Here is a 19,810-nt window from a genome sequence, read left to right as displayed (position 1 = left end):
AAAAAAAAAAAAGTCCATTACAGCGACCTGATAGGCTCTCTGAGGATGACAGTACGCATTCCTTTAGAGTTCTGAGAGTCTCTGGTTTTCATTTCATATTCAGAGCTTGAAACTGCTAATTTACCCGTGATTCGACATAAATAAAACTCAATGGAATCCACGTTCTCCTTCTCAAAGACGATGCTTTAGAGAAGGATCGGAAGGTGGAACTATACGTTCCAGCCTCTCCCCAGCGTCCCTCTGAAACTTCCAGCTCAGCCGGCCCGCTCACCTCAGAACAAACACCCTGCCATACGTTGACACTACCGTCGGCCTGAGCAGACTGGGGGCGGGGATTGCCTGGATTGGCTAGGACCCCTGTGTCACGTGGCTCCGCCCCTCGGCCTATCTCACCTCACTGGGTCTAGGCGTGGAGAGAAGATGCCGAGTTGCGATTGGTGCGGGCTCAGCGCGGGGACGGGATGACGCGAGAGAGGTGGGGCCTGGCCGAGCCTTGATTGGTCGGGGTGCGCGTGGTGGCGGAACCCGGTTCAGGTGAGAGCTGCTGAGAGCCCAGGTGCCGATCAACTCCGCTGCAGGGCGTGGAAGATGAAGAAGGTGGTTTTGATCACCGGGGCGAGCAGGTGAGAGACCTCCTATAGAACCCCGGAGGGTACGTTCCGGGGTGCAGGGAAGCGCAGGTCGGTGATTCACTTCCTTGGGGTCCGCAGAGACCGCGCGTCCCGCCTTTCTCTGGCCTTCCAAGGGGTGTGGAAGGTGTGCCTGCCTCCCTGGGTGCTCAGTGACTGGTGCTTTGCATTAAACATGACAGTGGAAAGGAAAACTAGACCGCCAGTGACTGATCAGCCTGGCAGTGATGCTGAGCCTATGTTCTCAGAGGGACCGAGAGCAGTTAATTGTAGGCGCCCACAGGTCACTTTAACCGTAAACACACGGTGTGTCTTAACACTCCGGGTGTTTAAATGTCAGCATCCATGAACTTTAGGACAGTGGGAAAATTTCATTCCCGCAGCACATTTCGCATACTATCCGCAGGAACATACGGAACGACCGGTCTTTAGCGGCCAAGGATTATCCTGATGCAGTCGCCAGTTCAAGCTTGCCCATTTGTTTGTTCACGAAGAGTGTGTGGAGGACGGAACCAACCAACTTTCCCCCCAGCTGGTTACCTTGATGTTTTTGAGGAATTAATACAGGCTTTGTTAAATGCCACCTAAGCCTGTTGCAGGGACCCAGTCACATCTATATTAACTAAACCAGTGGAGGGGTCTGCCTCGGGCTTTTCGTTAGTCAGTTGGGTTTTGGTGGTTCTTACTTGGGAAGTGCCTATAGAAGTCAGGCCTGAATTTGTGTGATTTTGATAGACTGTGCTGTGTGGGACTTATACTCAAGTTCTGATCTTTAAAGTAAGGGTGAATAGGCCCGTATACGTTTGATGCTCTGCCGGCAGGGCTTTCTGTCTGCTTGCATGGAAGGCTTTTTCTTACTGTTGGTTATTCTGCTGTGCCTTAGTAGTTGACAGGAATTTAACCTCCTGCTGGGCTACTGTGTATGCCCCTGGGGGGAGGGGAAACCCAAAACACCCCAAACCTCAAGAATTCCTTACTGGGATTTACAGTCCTCCTAATTGCAACAGTACCAACAGGTGGTGACCCCTCGTCTTTGAGGGACTTAGGCAGCACAAGAAGATGGGACCCAATAAACAACTGATAAGACCCTCTTTACAGTATTTGCTGGGGATGTATCAAATCATACCCTAACGGGTACCCCAAACCTCACTTACTGTGTCATTGAACTATATCAGAAGGGAGCAACTGGATCAACATGGCTTATCAGGAGGGATTCGTTCTTCATATAGTGTTTGGGTATTTTCTGTCTGCCTGGGTTTCTCATTGGAGCTCCCATCGACACGGTCAAGTTTCTGAACCAGAGAGAACTGCCTTCATTTAACACCATTTCAATGAACTCATGCCTGTGCCTGAATTCTCCTTTCAGTGGCATTGGTCTAGCCCTTTGCAGTCGGCTGCTGGCGGAAGACGATGACCTTCACCTGTGTTTGGCGTGTAGGAACCTGAGCAAAGCAAGAGGCGTTCGAGAGACCCTGCTGGCCTCTCACCCCTCCGCAGAGGTCAGCATCGTGCAGATGGATGTCAGCAGCCTGCAATCGGTGATCCGGGGTGCAGAGGAAGTCAAGCAAAGGTATGTCTCTTTTTGATAGATCGCTATCATAAAATTAATCAAATGATAAAGGGCAGGAAAATATGGAAAGATAATGGGTATAGTGTAAAACGAGTTTGCTTTCTTATGTGGTAGTATGGCATTTTATCAAACTGGACAGGACAGGGAAATATGGAAAGGTAATGGATAGAGTATATCTAAAACGAGATGTGCTGAGAGAGCCTATACGTAATGACATTAGAGCCCTGAGAACTTGGAAATACCCTTTCCAGTTGGTAAAAGCGTAGTTGTGTCTGTTGTGATCTGTGTTCGGCTGTATTCTCTGTCCCGTTAGAATGTGTCTAAAATGGTGATGCTGTTTGAGTCAGAGGTCCCACTGACTTCACTCAAATGATAAATGGTAGCTAAAGCAGCAACAACATCAATACGTAAAGTAGCCATTTTAAGAATCTGAACCACGTATGATCAAGAAAGACTGATGCATAGTCCGTATCGTCAACCAAGTATATATTTCAAGGTCTGGTTTGATTAGCTGTGGCTCCTGAGTTGCACAGGAGATATGGTGTGGTGCCTAGGATTCGGGGAGACACTCTGAGCATGTTGCCTGAGTATCATGGGAGCAAGTACCCCCCGGGACATTTACAGTTTTAGGGTATGAGCGTGACCTTTAATCCATTTATGATACATAGTCCCCGGCCATGAGCTCTGAGTGGTTATGACAGCACTGATAGGTCAGGTCAGACCTCCTGGACGTTATATGACTTTAACTTGCTGACTCTGGGGATGTGAACTGGTAAAAAAAAAAGATCCAGAGAAAGATGGGTTTGATTGAGGGTTCTCCAGGGCTTGATTGGTGGGCTGCAGTTGGATTTCCGTCTAGAGATTTAACTTTCAAAGCCCATTGAAACCACCCGGAGCAAAGATACTCAAGTGTCCAGTGTGGCCAGAGATACTGTTGAGAAAGAGCCATTGTAACCCTGATGTTACATTGTGGCTATCTTCCTTGGTTTGGAAAGGATTTTGTCTCATCTTTTCTAACAGTGCCATTTTTGATATTTTACTCGCAGGTTTCAAAGATTAGACTACTTATATCTGAACGCTGGAGTCATGCCTAATCCCCAGCTGAACCTCAAAGCGTTTCTCTGCAGTATCTTTTCAAGGTAATTTTCACAGTCTAGGTCAGTGGTTCTAAACCTGTGGGCGGAGACTCCTTGAGGGGAGGGGCGCATTACCCTTTCAGAAGGGGGTCACGTATCAGATACTCTGCATACCAGATACTTACATGACAGTTCATAACAGTAGCAAAGTTACAGTTACGAAGTAACAGTGCAGTGATGTTATGGTTCAGGATCGCCACAACACGAGGAACTGTACTGAAGGGTCACAGCGTTAGGAAGGATGAAAGCCACTGCTGAAGGTGAACTGAGTGCAAGGAAGGTGTTCATTTTGTTGCCATGGCTTTGCCTTTGGTGCCTATGTTGAGTTGGGGAGTGATGAGAAGGATGAAGATAAACAGGAAGGAGGAGGAGTTGGTACCACAGCAGGCAAGGCAAGGCCTCGGCTTTGTGGGGGGGCACTGCCTGTGGCTATCATGTTCATCATGGGCTGAGTTTCTGGAACATTCCACATCATCAGATGATTCTCGTTGACATGGCTGAATGCGCCGGTCTCGGAACCTTTCTAGGTACAGCGGCATCCTTAGAGCGCCTCCCCGACATCTGGGAGTGTGCCGCATTGAGATGCCCGGCTGTGTGTGTGTCGGGAGCTCTGACTAGTGAGTTAAGAGAATATGGAAACAATGTCTGCCTGAGAGATTCTCAGTATACATGAGCATGGTGGCTTTCAAAGCCAGCTAACTACAAGCCAGACTCAGAAATACCGTGTGTTTGCGACCCAGCGCGTTAACTGATAGAGATTTTTGATGCAGGCAACCTGCACACTTTCTCTTTACTTCCATGAAAATAGAACAGGCACCCATCCCACTATTAAACTGTCCTCACAGCAGCACACTCTGTTGATGTGTTTGGTGCTCTTAGAATTCCTGTGAAAAAGACAACCTGGTTAACTTTTCCAGTAATTAAACATGCTCAGTATTCGTGAAGGCTTCTAATCAGCAGAGCTATGATGGCCTAAGAGGAGTTTAACCTGTAATCTGACTGAGCAGTGGGAGCAGGAAAGCATGTGAAGTACACCTGTGAATTAGTGGGAGAGAAGTATTTAATATCTCATTTAATACAAATGTCCAAGAAATTGGTATTTTCTTGTTATTATAGAATCAAAGTAAGTGTGTGTGTGTGTGTGTGTGTGTGTGTAACATCTTTGGTATTTTCAGTTCAAGGAGCTTTAAAAAGTCACACTACTATCTTCTGTTGTTTCAGAAATGTGATTCATGTGTTCTCCACAGCGGAAGGACTTTTGACCCAGAATGATAAGGTCACTGCTGATGGCTTCCAGGAAGTGTTTGAAACCAATCTCTTTGGCCACTTTATCCTGGTAAAAGACAATCTGGGGTCATACTCATTCCATATTGACTGCTGTGATCCTGAGGGGTGGCCATCTTACCATTCTGTGATGCTCGTTAGTTTCTGGTTAGCATTAGATCTTCGAGTATTTACATCTGATCCCTGGCCTCTGAAAATGCTGCATACCTACGAGCAGGGAGGAGGTGGATTGGCAGGCACACAGTCTCATTTTAAAACAAGGTCCGTAACAGCAGAAAAGGCACACTGGTTCTGGTCTGAGTAGGTCTACAAACTAGGCTTGGCATCACATAGCCTGGCAGAGTAAGCATGCTGTCGTTAAACACTGATACATAACTGACTGTTCTTTATCAGGGTTTCCTCTTAAGCCTCCACACTTGGATGTTCAATTGTAGGCATATATAAAAGAGTCATCTTGAGATGTGTGGCTTATCTAGTGTGTTCCGTGGTGTTGCCTCCGGCTCACTCTTGTGGGGCAGCTTTAAAATTGAGACTAAGTGGCTAGCCATGATGGCGTTATAGCTCATTGGTGCTGGGAGAAATTTGATGCTAAGTTTGCCTGCTTAGAACCTGTATCTGCTACTTCTAACCTCTTTTCTTTGATCTCAAGTCTCTTAGTTAGAGCTCAGTAAGGCCTAGCATGTGTTTATTAGAATTGGAATGTGGAACACTAGTATAGACCAATCATTAAAAGAAGTGATAAATATCCTGTGTGCCTGTGTGATGGCCTCAGTTATTTTCTTAAGAAAACATAGAAAAGTATAATATGAATAGTGTACTCTCATTTGTATTAACAAGAAAAGTGTGTGTGTGTATGTGTGTGTGCGTGTGTGTGTGTGTATGTATGTGTGTATGTGTGTATGTTTTTACATGGATTAAAATGAAACAGAACTGGTTCCCATTGATGAACTTGGGTATCAGGATGTTAGGAGTGAGTGGCAGATTCATATTTTATTCTCTGAATTTTAATACTGTTGAGTTTTTGTACTATGGAATATAGCATTCCTAATGATCTACTAAAAGACAAGGTTAGAATAGGATTCTTATCTGGTCTTTTTTTAAATAACTTTATAGAGAGATCTATCATCTAATGTGTCCTTGATCTCCTTAGAATCTTCTCCCATTTCTTTGCCATCTTTTTGAATTATTAAATAAGATAGTGTCATTGAGAAGTGGTGGCTCACACCTATCTCCCAACTCTTAGTGTGAGATAGGATTGCTGCAAGCTTGAGTCCATGCAGGGCTACAGTGTGAGGAGCCCCTTTCTCAAAACATACAAACCAACCAACCAACCAACCAACCAACCAACCAACCAGAGGGACCTGACCCAAGGTATTCAGTTAGGGAGGGGAACACGTTCATTCTAGGAATGCAATCTTCATCTACTGGTCCACAGGGTGGAGAGTCTCATAAACCAGTAGACCTTCATTCCTAGTTCCACCCTCATTGCAGATCAGCTAGGAGGGGCAGGTATCGGGAACCAGAGCCCTGAGGCTCTGGGTTCCTAGAACTGGCTATTTTATATTTCTGGCTGGCTACAGTGGCCCTCCACGTCCTTTTAGATAAAGGTTATATACCATATATTTGTATTAAATGCCCTCATTTTAAATTCTAAGATTCTCCAGCCTTTCACAAATATCACGGGTGACTTTGTCTAGGCAGACAGCGTGACCAGGGGGTTCAGAATCCACTTGCCAGATAAAAGGATGCCAAAGCTATGAGTGCAAAGCCTTTAGGAATCTGACCAAATTTCATAAAACACAAACTTGAATTCATGGTTCATGTGTAAATGGAGAAATGGATCCCTTCCTAGTCGGGCTAGCAATGACTAGACACTAGGAGTTGTTAGCAAGAGTTGGGGATCCTTTCTGGGAGGTGCATGTCCCTGAAGTAGTGCGGGTTAGGAGTGGGTAGCTGAGTCTCACGTGTGTAGGCTTTTCTTGTCTGGGTTGTCTTATTTACCCACTGCAGTGTAGGCCACATCTGGAAGCCTTGGTGGTAGAGTTATTTTTAACGAACTATTGTTCTTCAGTAATTGTCTATTTACAAAACTTTTGCAAGGATGGTACAGAGTGCTCTTGTACATCCTATATTCAGTTTCTTCTCTTATTTGCATTTTATATCAGTACCGTGCATCTGTAAAAATAAACGATACAGTACTGATGAGTTATTAAGTAAAGCGCACACTACAGTTGCCAGTTTTATTAAGTCTCGCTATCAGCTCTGGGGTTCTATCCAGGGCCTCACTTTGCATTCAGTAGTCAAGGCTCCCTAGGTCCTTTGATGTGGAAGTCTTGATGACCCTGACAGTTCAGGCTTGCTACCCTGACATTTCACGGGCTGTCTCTCCGTTCATTTCTCTGATGTTTGTCTCCCAGCGAGATGGTAGAATGTTTTTGGAAAGGCTATAGATATAATAAAGTCCCTGCCTCATCACCTCATATCAAGGCTGCATACTCTAAGGCCAGGCAGGTTTGTTACATGCATATAACCCTAGCACTTGGGGGATGGACCGGAAGACTGTGTTCAGAGCTAGCCTGTGCTGCACAGTGAGATGCATAGTGAGGATGATGACGACTATAGAGTCTGTGACCTTGGTCACCTGGCTAGAGGTCACCTTGTCAGGCTTCTCCACTGTGACGTCATGCTTCTCTCTCCATACTGTAGTGTTCAGAAGACTCTTGCTCTGTGTAACCCACACCAAGGGGGTTGAACTTTACTTTTTAAAGGATGGATTATCTACAGAATTGTCGTGGAATTTTTCTATCAGGAAAATTTCTTCAATTACTTGTTTGTTTTTTTTTTTTTGTTTTGTTTGTTTTTGAGATAGGGTGTCTCTGTGTAGCCCTGGCTGTCCTGGAACTCACTCTGTAGACCAGGCTGGCCTTGAACTCAGAAATCTGCCTGTCTCTGCCTCCCAAGTGCTGGGATTAAAGGCGCGCACTACCACTGCCTGACAATTTCTTCCATTTTTTAAATTCAATTCATTTCTTATTCATGCAGAATCATGGTTATATATTTTATATATCAAAGTCTGTTATTTAAAAGTGATATTTCCCTCTTTAGTCTGTTTAACATATACTACTTACTATATATGCCATAAGATGGTAATTAGATGCACTTACATGACTATCCATACTGTTTTTTCTTGCTTTTCTCTTTTCATGTTAAGATGGAACCCAAGATAAGCTGTTACTAGAAATGAGGATCTGGGTCCTTGTTTCTACTTAGATGTTAAAGCTCTAGGTCCTCTCAGCCAGTAAACCAAGGAGATAAATGTATGCATACTAACTCTTGAGTGTATACATATTTATACAAGTAGTCGCTCTGACATGAAGAAACATTGCTGCCTGCTTCTTGCTCTTGCAACAAGAAAAAACCTGGTCCTTGCTACCATATCCCCATGAGTTTACTTGGTGAATTCCAATGTACATAGACAGAAGTTTTAAGTTGTTAGCACATACCTCTAGTAGACCATCATACCTTTTATTCTGTGTCTTCTTCATTCAGATTCGGGAACTGGAACCGCTTCTCTGCCACGGGGACAGCCCCTCTCAGGTCATCTGGACATCTTCTCGCAATGCAAAGAAGGATAACTTCAGCATGGAGGACATCCAGCACACCAAAGGCCACGAACCCTACAGCTCTTCCAAATATGCTGCCGACCTCCTGAATGTGGCTTTGAACCGGAATTTCAACCAGAAGGCAAGGCCTGTCTCAGAGATGCCGAAGTTAACCCTGTCAGAGTTGCTATTTCTTAGGGGAGAGATATGCAGCACCTGCCCTTTTAGGAATATGCCGTTTATTTACCGTTCTGCCTTCTTCAAGAACTCTGATCCTCTGCTAATAGACACTTGTTTGCTCCAGTGCAGCCACTGAGGACTGATAGTGCTATACGCTTCTGTCTGCCTATGTCATTTGATGTCTCCCCGGCGGTTGCCAGGTGGCCCTCACCATCCCAGTTCTCAGATGAGAACACTCACTCACATTTTGAGAAGTTGAGTCATGCACTCACAGGTCACATAACGCTTAGATTTCTCGTACTGAGCCTCACGCCTCCCAGCCTCTGTCATGCTGATGACTAAAAGCCAGTCAGTAGTTATAAACCTCGTGGAAGGTGGTGATGAGGCTCCGTAGTAGCTCTGTCTCTGTGAGCTAAAAAAACCCCATCCTTTGAATAATGATAATTACTTTTAAAAGTGGGACTACTGCTTTTAAAACGACACACTAAAAAATAATAATAATAAAAGAGGTGATTGCACACATGCCAAGAGAAGATCTCATACTGTAGAGGGTTTAGCAAGAGGCTTCTTTCTTAGCCCTGTCTCTAGGCACACCTGGACTTTAATTCACAGGCATTACAGATTGCAAGGGTGTTTATGAAAATGAAAAGATGCCCCTTATCAGTCATGCTGGCTCCTACTGACAACAATCACCTGGAGCCACTGTCGATTTGAGTGAACCGATTGCCCAGATCCAAAATCTTAACTGGATTTCTTGTCTTTCCTGTTGGCATTTTCTGGTTGTCGTTATAGCTTAGAGTCAGAGTGTTGGTCCAACTCTGAGGTCCCTTCTAACATCTTGAGAGCTTTAGAATTTGCCACAGCTGTTTCTAAGTCCGCTCATCATTCCTTTCAGAGGGCAGGGTCAAGCTGAATTAGTTCCATGGTTCATAAAAAAGCTCTGGGATTTTTTTTTTTTTTTTTAACATTTTAGTTGTCAAATAAAATACAGGATTTATTTTTCAGCTCATGATTCTTCTTTTTCATTGTCCCAGGAAAGAAAACCTTAGAATTACATTGGGAGATTCCATTTGAAGCCTTTGCAATGACTTTTTCAACAAATTATTATTGTTTTAGTATTTTTGGTGTTGGGGGTCAAGCCCTGGGCTTCGTACTTGGTATAGTATGATGTGAGCTAGAGCCTTGGTTCTTGCTAACTTTTGATCCCTGTAAGTGATTTTAGATTTAAATGGTCCTACTAAACAACAAGGACAACTGAGAGTCCAAACTTGCCTTTCCCTGGATTTCTGGCTCATATATACGTGTGTCTCTTATTAACAAGCATCCTTGAACTAAGCCAATTTGCATCAAATTAAAATCTTACTGTGACTCTCCTCTGTACTCCCAGGGTCTGTATTCCAGTGTGACATGCCCAGGTCTCGTAATGACCAATATGACGTATGGAATTCTGCCTCCCTTTATCTGGAAGTTACTTCTACCGGTGATGTGGCTCGTAAGTGACAAACACTTATGATTATTTTAATATGGAATTATGAAATTGAAGAATTCAACTTGTGACGGGCAGCCATTTGACTTAAGGTTTTTGATGTGCTATAATCATAAATGCAAACTTTCTTAAATTGTAATTTGTTGTTGCTCTAAACAGCCACATAATACTGTTGTTTTCTTTCCATCAGCTTCGCTTTTTTGCGAATGCGTTCACTATGACACCGTACAATGGAGCAGAGGCACTGGTATGTTACAAGGGTTTCATTGCCTGTATAGTGGCTTTATCATAGGAGGGTAAGCTCACGGATGGCAGTGAACAGTGTCAGGGGAAAAGGCTGTAAGACAGCAGTTCTCAACCTATGGGTTGTGACCCTTTTGGTGCCGAATGACCCTTTCACAGGGGTCACCTAGACTATTGGAGACTACAGATATTTGCATTACAATTCACAACTGTAGCAAAATGACACTTAGGTAACAATAAAATAATTTTATGGTTGGGGGTCACCACAACAGGAGAGACTGTATTAAAGGGTCACTCAGAAGGTTGAGAACCACTGCTGTCAGGAAACATTGTCTCTGAGGACAAGCAAATTGCATTTGAGACTAAAGTCAGTATCACGTTACAAACTCAGTGTTAGAAAGCTTAGCATTTAGCACCTGCTGGGACAGTGGTTGCTATGAACCATAGGGAACACACCTCTATAGAAGCAAGATGCACCAGGAGCTGCAGGAGAAGTGGCAGGACGCTACAGAGTCGGTCAAAGCAAGGTGATGGCCAGTGAATGCCTTCCCTTCCCATGGCATGGGGCAAGAGCAGGGGCAACAAGACCTGTGGTCTTAGGTAAGGGATTTCCTTCCTGGAGCCAGAGAGGTGGCTCACTGGTTCTTGTAGATGACCCAGTTTGATTCTCAGCCCCCACAAGGAAGCTCACAGCTATCCATCACTCCAGTTTCAGGAGATCCAACACCCTCTCCTGACATCCACAGGCACCTAGAATACATGTGGTACAGTGACACACATGCAAGTAAAGCACTTACATACATACAATGAATCTAAAGAAAAAAAAAAACATAAAAGGTTCGTCTTCCTCTTTTGGTGTTAGAGGATCAAGCTGCCTTATTAGGAATCCAGGATTTCCTTGAACGATGCTTGACAGTTGGGCTGCGCGTGTTTCCTCAGCTGTGGCAGGCATTACTCAGGAGCCGTACTTCCGTTTTCTTCTGTCCACTAGTAATGCCTTTGCACATTCCTCAACTCAGTCCCAAAGCTCTGCTGATGGGTCAGAATTCCCATATGAGAACCTGTCCCTCATCCCTCATGCCATCGGATTGGAACTCTGCTGTCTTTGTTTTGAAGGGTGTATTCAATCCATGGAGACAGAACTTTTATTGTAGAAACTTGAGGGCTAGTACTATGGTGTCCAGGCCTGGCTACTTCTTAAATCTGGACCAAATTGAGTTTGGGAGAAACATGAAGGGAATGATACACATTAAAGAATCAAATAGTTTCTGCGAGAACACACAGTGATTGTGGGAACGGGTGTTATTAGACTGTATTGGTCTAGTTGCCAAGATATAAGAATTATTAATGTGGTGCTTTAGGGAATTCCCCATTCTGCACATCTGTGGCGTGAAAGTCTTGTCTAGGTGTCAGGTGTATATTGAGCATCAGTGATGTGGGGTGTGTTTTGAAGAGAAAAATCCTGTTACTAAGTAGCTTAGAAGTCTTTTGGGGAAAGTTATGAATCCATAAAATAGGTAAGGAAACAAGACATCTGGTCTTTAGGTATGGAATGTTCTCTGAACAGTGGGCAGCTAGGGCTATTGGGGTTGGAGTAATCAGAGCCGATTTTGATGAGAATAGAACTAATGTAGACTCTGAGGGGCCAGGTGATTTGGATAGGGTGAGCGCCATGATCCTAGTGGCCCAGTTTAAAAGCTTCATTGTGAAGGGCTAGAGAAGCAGCTCAGGGGTTAGTTAACAGTACTTGGCCGCCCTTGCTGAGAACCAGGCTCAGTTCCCAGCACCCACACGGCAGCTCAACAACTCTCTGTAGCTCCGCTTCCAAGGGCTCTCATGCCTTTTTATGCAGGCATGAAAGCAAAACACCCATAGAACAAAAAGAAAAGGTAAATCAAAACCCATCGCGGCCTTGCTATAATTTTCTAAGTGTACACACGTAAAAGGCCGACATCCCCGCAGACATCTGACCCACTGACATCTGGAGAGGCCGAGGGGGATGATAAAGGGTGGTAGCTCATCCATGATGGATGGTGGAGCAACCAGGATCTCTTTCAATTCCTGTGTAAGTTTTGTCTCCTCCTGAGGGAAGCATGAGCTTGAGCTAAGGCATAAGCCAACCATGAGCACGCCAGAATTATATTAACCATTCACATCCAAGTTCTCTAGTTCCTGGCTTGGAATCCTTGAGCATGTGTTCCAAGCATCTAGGCTTTTATCTTATGTAAAATAAGGGGAGCAGTGGGCAGACAGGGCATGGCAGAGGACTCAATATATTTTAGCAGGTCAGGTTTTTCAATAAAATTACTGCAATCACAATGAATACAATACGATGGCTCAATGGAGCAGAATAGAAAGTTTAGAAGGCCCATAAACAGAGATTCAGTTTATGATAATGACCAGAAATAGGGGGAAAAGATGGGCTTTTCAAGCAGCATTGTTGCCAAAAGGACATGAATAATCTCTATCCTGATTTTCACCAAAATAATGTTCTAGATAATTGAAGAGGTCTGTATGTCAAAATTAAAATGTAAAAGTATTAGAAGAAAATACAGGGAAATTATATGAAGTTTCAGAAATATGAAGGCTTGTTTGTCAGAATGTGGAATCTCTTAAGAGAGTGAAATTTAAACTAAAATTAGCAGGATCCCAAACTCCACTATAAATAAGGGACTAAGTAGAAGACAAACCTCTGTCCTGCACAAAATTAAATATTTTCTTAGTAAATCAAGAACGTGTTAGAATCACAGGTAAAAGCCACAGTTGCAAAGATTCTAAACGGGTTCAGCTGTGTGTAAAGATGCCTGGCTTCCCTGATGCCGAGAGAAGTGCAAACTAAATCTAGAATTCAGAGCTTGGCTCAGATTAACAAAGACTCGGACATTTGGTGCAGGGCTGCGATGGCTAGTGATAAGGAGCTGAGACGGAGCCTGTGGTACCCAGCTTCTCTGGGGGACTGGTGGCAGGTCGTCAAGCGTTAAAGGCACAGACCTTCCCCGTGACGTTCTTGTTTTAGCATCACTTTGATAGATGGAGTCAGGCTCTTGTCAAGTGTCGTATTCACCATCCCTCACAGTTTAGTTTGTAATCACAAAGACTGCAGTCTACCACATATGTTTTTTCACTAAAAGCTGAACAAGCCAGTGCCAGCTCCTGCCCAGGATGGGATTCTGTACTTTCAAAAGCAAACGAAACAGCTCAGTGCACACAGGTTCAAAACCCTGAAGGTATGATGTTAAAGGGAAAACTTCCATGTGTCATGCTTACTTCCATTTAAGAGAGAAGGGTATGTGTTACTAAAGGAAGAGATTTCTTTGCCTGACCACGTGATGGAACAGTTGGTTACTCCCAGAGATGGCAGCTGTACAGCTGCAAACTTGGAGAGGGAGGAAGACTTCCTTTTTGTATCATGCATGTCTCTTGGTCACGTGTGTCTTCTCACGGGTAAAATATTGTCCTGGTGACCTGTGCTTTACTGTGGTGTGTGCTAAGAATGACATTAACTAAGCCTGTGGTTGAGACATGGATTCATATGGGAATTAAGAGGGAAGATGGCCAAAGTGAGGATTGGTTGTTGTTGTTGTTGTTGTTCTGTTTTGTTATTTTGCTTAGACTACCTCTCAAAGTCTACTGTGGAGCAGGCTGATTTACAGTCTCTCTTCAAAATATGATAGCGGTTTCCAAAGGCATTTAGATTGGCCAGTGCTTTTCAAGATTTCTTTGGGGAGCTCTGTAGAGTACTGATAGCAACTCTCGCCTGCTTGGGGCAAGAGCAACGCCGCTGACGTCATTGACAATGTTCTTCCTTTCCAGGTGTGGCTTTTCCACCAAAAACCGGAGTCTCTCAATCCTCTGACCAAGTACCTGAGCGCCACCACGGGATTCGGGACTAATTATGTCGAGAGCCAAAAGGTAGATATGTCGATGTTGTCAAAGTGAGAGATGTGGCCAGGCTGTTATGCTGGCCTGTGCCGCTTAGAAACCCAGCCGTGTGGCTTCTGCACAGCTTCACTCTGGCATCACCGTGGTCCCTTTCATTGCTTTCTGCTTTCTCCTGTCCCAGAGTGCTGGACATCTTCTTTCTGCTAAGCCTCTCTCACCTGTGTTCTTGTTGATGTCCATCATCCATCAGAACTCAGCTTCTACCCAGCCCTCTCTGTCTCTTTAGACCAGGCCCTATGGCCTGTGGTGGGATTTCTTGTACCCGTTGTGTGAAACACTCACCCTTGGATGTCAGTGTACAAACTTTGCAGGGAGGGAGCATACCTGTTTTCCCTCGTATGCTGCCTCACGCGGAGACTTTTAATTAATGCATCATGAGTCATGTGGAGTACAGAATACTTCTATGTGAAGTTAACTTCTCTCTGAATGTGCATTCTGTTTGAGATAATTGTCAGCTTTGTCAGACAGCTATTCTGAAGAGGCAGGGAATAGAACAGAGGAAAATCAAACTTGTATTGAGTCTTTTGGAGTCTCATCTAAAATGAAATCAAACAGAATTGCACAGAGATGGGGTAGAGAGATAAGAACATGTACTTGGAACTACAAGAACATGCTGCAGCTTTGTCACAAGCAGGGTTTATTGTAGCCTCCTGTTTTTCTCTGCCCAGCTCACTGAGGGTGCATTGATGCAAAATAGAACTCAGTTGGGGCAAGTGTGTGACCTCTGTCAGTTTGGCAGCAGCGAGTGTCCAGTGACCACTAGCTGGGTGTATCACTTCCCATGCCACCTGCTGCTAAAAACCAGCCTTTCCTAGTTTTTGAAATATCTTGTGTTCCTTCCTAGTGACTTGAGGACATTTTCAAGAAATGACTCCTCAGGAGGTTGGTTGCCTGGTGCTGCCTGGCTGGCTGCGCCGTGGCTGGGCTGGCTCACCACAGTGTATTAACCCAGGGATCGCTTTGAGAAATTGAAACAGTTAAGCAGAAATGACATGGTTGATCTGGATGTTTGCAAATTGTTCTTTACTGCGTGAGTTGTTTTGTCTTAAGATAGGGTCTCACCAAAACATTCTGGTTGGCCTGGAACTCTGTCTCAGTGAGGGGAGTTTCTGTTGCTGTGGTAAAACATCACGAGAGAAGCAACTTTGGGTGGAAAGGGGTTATTTCATCTTACACTTCACATCATAGTCCATCAGTGAGGGAAGTTAGGGTAGGAATCCAGAACTGAAGCAGAGGCCATGAAGGAGTGCTCCATATTGGCTTGCTCCCAGTGGCTGGTTCCTTGCTTCCATATAGATAGCATCATAACCATCATACCAGGGATGGTGCTGCCCACCACACCGCAAGCTGAGTTCTCCCATAGCGCTCATCCACCAAGAAAACGAGCCGCAGGCTTGCACTTTCCTCAGTTCATGCTACCTCTTCCAAAATGACAGTTGTGTCAAGATGAGAAGAAATTAGCCAGCACAGACTGGTTCACCTGCAGAGGCAGATCACAGAGATCTGCCTGCCTCTGCCTCCTGAGTACTGGGATTGAAGATAACGCACTACCATGCATATCTATTTTTCTAAACTCAAGTTTGTATTAACTTATAGTCCTTAATATACAAAATGGTACATTTTAGAAAACTGATGCAATTTAATAAGATCACTTTGGGACTTTTAGTGTTTATTTAAACTTATGTTATAACCTTACAGGGAACAATTTGCTTATCAAGGGGAGAAAATATTTAATTCCATAAACCCAAGTATTTCATTAATGTTCAATGAGACACATTGAAGAGAATACTTTTCCTTTGATTCATTTGGGGAAATCATCCTTGCCCTCTGTTAAAGAGTGGGGGGATCGAGTGGCTGCTGATAGATCTTGGGGTTAGAGGGCAGCCACTGTCCTCAATTATGTATCCTTTGCTGAGCCCTACACACTGCAGCGGCCTGCCATGCCCACGCTTGTATGGACCACCTCGGTTAAACCCAGTGTGTCACAACACAAACCAAAATGATATGAAAGCAGGGTGGGCGGGGAGGAGTAGGGTGAGGCATAAGAGAGGCAGAGGAGGTGAGGATAAATATAACTGGGATGCAGATTTGTCATGGAATACATTTAAATAAAGGTGAGCTTGAATGCAGAGATCATTTGAACTTTTGCAATTTCAATCTGAATAATGAAAAGGCTCAAATGAGGAGAAATGTTATTTCCAAAATGTTGAAAGGTTCCCTTAATCCCTAGCCTTTAAGAAGATCCCATTTCTGAGGTTTAGGCTCCTTTGTTGACTAGGAACCAAAGAGAGCCTGTTTTGGGGAGCTGAAAGGTGGTTCTTGTATTCAGTTAAAGTAAGATTTTCTGCAGGAAGAACAAGAATACAAAATAATAGTGATGTAAGACAGAATCTCCATTTCTTGCACATAGAAGCACTTTGGAAGAGGGTGAGCATCAACAGGAATTCAGATGTGATTCCCCCCACTCTCCGTTTCCCTCAGCAGTTGGTTGGGTAAAAGGAGTCAGAGTGGGAAATAACACATTGTGTGTCTCTCTACCTAAAGCAAGCAGCAGGAGGTTAGGTGGATGCCGAGTTTGTGTGAGCATTTGTGTCCTCAGGTGTTTCCCAGCAGCCCCTTTCTGCCCTTTCCCAACCCTTCCCAGCACCCAGTGCTCTTAGATACCTGGACGCCTCCCTTTGCTCTCGTGCACTGTTTTATTTTTCTTTTGCAGTCATCTCTATTTGTGCTCCCTTTCCAGATGGACATAGATGAAGACACTGCTGAAAAATTCTACGAGTCCTTACTGGAGCTGGAAAAGGGTGTCAGGATCACCATTCAGAAATCAGATCACCCCAGCTGATGGCGACATTTCCCGGAACATCCCGTCCGTACCTCAGTATGCTCTGGCGCACGTGACTTTCTATCGTGCTGGGTGAAACATGTTTGTAGTAAACCATAAGCCACGATGATGTCTCCTCCTACCTTTCAGAATGACCTCCAAGACTGTGTGTGTGCACATGTGTGCAGGCGTGTGCACACACATGTGAGCAAGGAGTGACAAAGTAGAGGGACAAACTAAATACCCTCCCGAGCAGTGTCCTGTTGGAGCTGCTCACGGCTTCCTGCAGAGCATCCTCCTATAGCTTTCTGCCACCTGGAGCCCAGTAGTTTTGACTTGTGTGATGGGGACACAGTACAGCCTGCACCTTCTTTTAGTCTCAGCAGGGAGGGGCAGTGCCACTGGGTAGGACTTCTACTTCTTTGTCTTTTCTCCATGATCCCCCCCCCCCTTTTTTTAAAAAATTCTCTTTACGTTCTCCTTCATATGCTGCTTCAGATAACCTTATTCATTGTCCATCCACGTGACCCCATATGACCATCCACGCAGTCATTTTCAAGAGCAAAGTATGAAGGTGTTTGGGCCACAAGCATTATTTCTGGTCTTTAATTAACATCTGCAGATGTATTCATTATGAACGGCTTATTGTCGTGATCATATTTCACTGGGATTAAACTTATAGCAAAAAATTATTTCTTCGTGTTTCAACAAAATTTTTAAGAACCCTGAAAAACTGCTAGGACGCCATCCCTGCACAGTGGAAGCAGTAGAAAAGAGTTCATTTTTATGTATCAGAGGATGAGTTTTCCAAACCTTTTCTCCATAAATCTTAAAGAGCCACACCTGAGCATCCTTTGTTATGAATCAGAATGCTAGAAATGGCTAGACATTTTTATCATAAAAGCATCTTATCACTTGGGATATAATCAAGTCAGAAAATTCTGAACAAAAGTGAGAAAAGTGATAGATACATAAATATAATCTCCCTGTAGCTTGTGGTATGAAAACTTTCTGGTTTAGAGTTTCTCTAATTTTGTTGACCAAGTTTTTTTTTTTTTTTTTTTTTTTTTTTTGTAAAGATACAAGTGAGAATGTATCTCACCCATGGGCCCCTCCTCTGACTCTGGGAAACAAGGCATTGTTCTTCATTCTTCATCCTGAGTGAACTCCCATTTAGAAAGGCTCCTTCTCCAGGAGAACTCATATTTCTCATCTGCAAAGCAAAGGGGTCGCCTCTGTTCATTTTGGTAGAGAATGGTGAGATTCCTTCGAGATCAGTAAGCCATCGCACCGAGGTCCAGACAATGCAGGCCACCGCCCTTCTGCTGGGTGGCCCATTCTGTTTCACGTGTGTTTCCAGGAGACAGCACAGAGCTCTGTAGTGGTATGGGGAGGATTAGGGGTCCTGCGGCTGGGGGATTAGGGGTCCTGCCACTAGGGGATTAGGGGTCCTGTGGCTGGGGGATTAGGGGTCCTGCCGCTGGGGGATTAGGGGTCCTGCGGCTGGGGTGTCATAACCTTGACTTGCCCCGAGAGTGGATTGAGAGAGAGCTTGGGGCTTGCTTATTTGTGAGTTTGGGGAAAACATGCCCTTTTCTGTGGCTGTCAACTTACAGACATCAAGTTGTTCATAGAATGTCTTTATTATCTTTTTGCTGGCTACATGAGGAATTCCCTCCCTTTTATTCCTGCTCCTGATACCTTCCCATTGTCAGCAAGGCAGGACTTTTCCCAGTTTGCTGTTGTTTGCAGAGAACCATGTTTCTTCCTCGTTGTTGTTGTTTTTTCTCTCTTCCTACTTACTTACATATTATCCGTACAGATTATTAGCTCTGGTTGTCTTAATTATCTTTTTTTGTTTTCTTTGATTTAAAGTAAACCTTTTCTAGTTCCTTGAGTTAGAACTTAGGCTCCTTATTTGGAAATTTTTCTTAATTGCTGCTGTAAGCACTTAATTGTAATTATTTAATCTTATAGTACCATTCTCAGCCCGACTTAACTGCATCCCACGTTTGCTGGAATATTATCCTGCTTTCATTTTCTTCCCTCCAATCATAGATTGTTTTATTGATTTCTGTTGAGGTTTCCTTTTATGAACTACTAAGTGATTTTTAATGTTCATATCGTTAGAGGTTTAAAAGATTGCTACTCAGCTGGGAAGATGACTGAGTGGTTGAGAGCACTGGCTGCTCTTTCAAAGGACGCAGGTTCGATTCCTAGTACCATGTGGTGGCTCACAAGCATCTCTAACTCCAGTTCTAGGGCATCTGATGCCCTCTTCTGGCCTCTGTGGGTACCACACATGCATATGATGCACAGGCTTCTGTGCAGAGAAAACGCCCATGCACATAAGAATAAATAATTCTTTTAAAAGTTGGCATTGGTTCCTAGTTGTAGTCTGTTGGGATTTCCTAGTTTGATGTTAATATAGTCAGGATATATTAAGTCCTATTTCTGTATTACTTTTGACTTTTATCTATGGCCCAGGGTCTGTTCTGCTTAGTTGAGTATTCTGTGGAGTTCTCTTCACACCATGCCAGCTGGTATTTCCTCCGTGGAGCATTCTGGGTTGCTGTTCTCTTTGTCTTTTGTGTGGAGCTCATAGTTGCTCTTCAGGCAGGTGTCGTGTGGGAGGGCTGCACTGCTCTGTTGAAGACAGTCTTTCTCACCTGCATGCCATCTTCCTTTCTGTTGTGGTTTGACTCTCCCATTTCTTTCCTGTGTTCAGTCAGTTTCTCTCATTCTGTGACCATTTCTGATTTTAGTTTTGAAATTTTGTGTCATTTTGTTCTTAATTTATTTTTATGTATTTATTTTGCATGTTTGGGCATATTGGATTCAGGGCCTTGGACCTCATTTTCTCTCTGTAGTTGATTCCCGAGGCAGGAACGCCATGTCTTGTACTTGTCCACTAAAG

At 44.1% G+C, this 19,810-nt stretch overlaps 1 protein-coding gene across 1 annotated transcript; it reads left to right on the top strand.

Moving 5' to 3' along the window:
* Nucleotides 1–473: 473 nt before the first annotated feature.
* On the top strand, nucleotides 474–17,601 carry Hsd17b7 (hydroxysteroid 17-beta dehydrogenase 7). The gene is made up of 9 exons (XM_031388690.1): nucleotides 474–623; nucleotides 1,996–2,199; nucleotides 3,246–3,338; nucleotides 4,557–4,671; nucleotides 8,169–8,363; nucleotides 9,789–9,893; nucleotides 10,078–10,134; nucleotides 13,944–14,042; nucleotides 16,813–17,601. Exons 1-9 carry the CDS (start codon nucleotides 589–591, stop codon nucleotides 16,912–16,914), a joined length of 1,005 nt encoding a protein of 334 aa, XP_031244550.1. The 5' UTR covers nucleotides 474–588; the 3' UTR covers nucleotides 16,915–17,601.
* Nucleotides 17,602–19,810: the final 2,209 nt, after the last annotated feature.

This window comes from Mastomys coucha, unplaced genomic scaffold, assembly GCF_008632895.1.
Source record: "Mastomys coucha isolate ucsf_1 unplaced genomic scaffold, UCSF_Mcou_1 pScaffold1, whole genome shotgun sequence".
In the NCBI taxonomy this organism is placed as follows: domain Eukaryota; kingdom Metazoa; phylum Chordata; class Mammalia; order Rodentia; family Muridae; genus Mastomys; species Mastomys coucha.
The sequence above is the reverse complement of the archived record's forward strand: the minus strand, read 5'-3'. Positions and strand labels throughout refer to the sequence as shown.

What these genes read in the sequence shown, in the direction of transcription:
- Hsd17b7 (XM_031388690.1), top strand. Translation starts at nt 589, where the DNA reads ATGAAGAAGGTGGTTTTGATCACCGGGGCGAGCAG. An exon ending in GCAGAGGAAGTCAAGCAAAG is followed by an intron (nt 2,200 to 3,245) that starts GTATGTCTCTTT and finishes TTTTACTCGCAG; the next exon opens with GTTTCAAAGATTAGACTACT. An exon ending in ATTATGTCGAGAGCCAAAAG is followed by an intron (nt 14,043 to 16,812) that starts GTAGATATGTCG and finishes CTCCCTTTCCAG; the next exon opens with ATGGACATAGATGAAGACAC.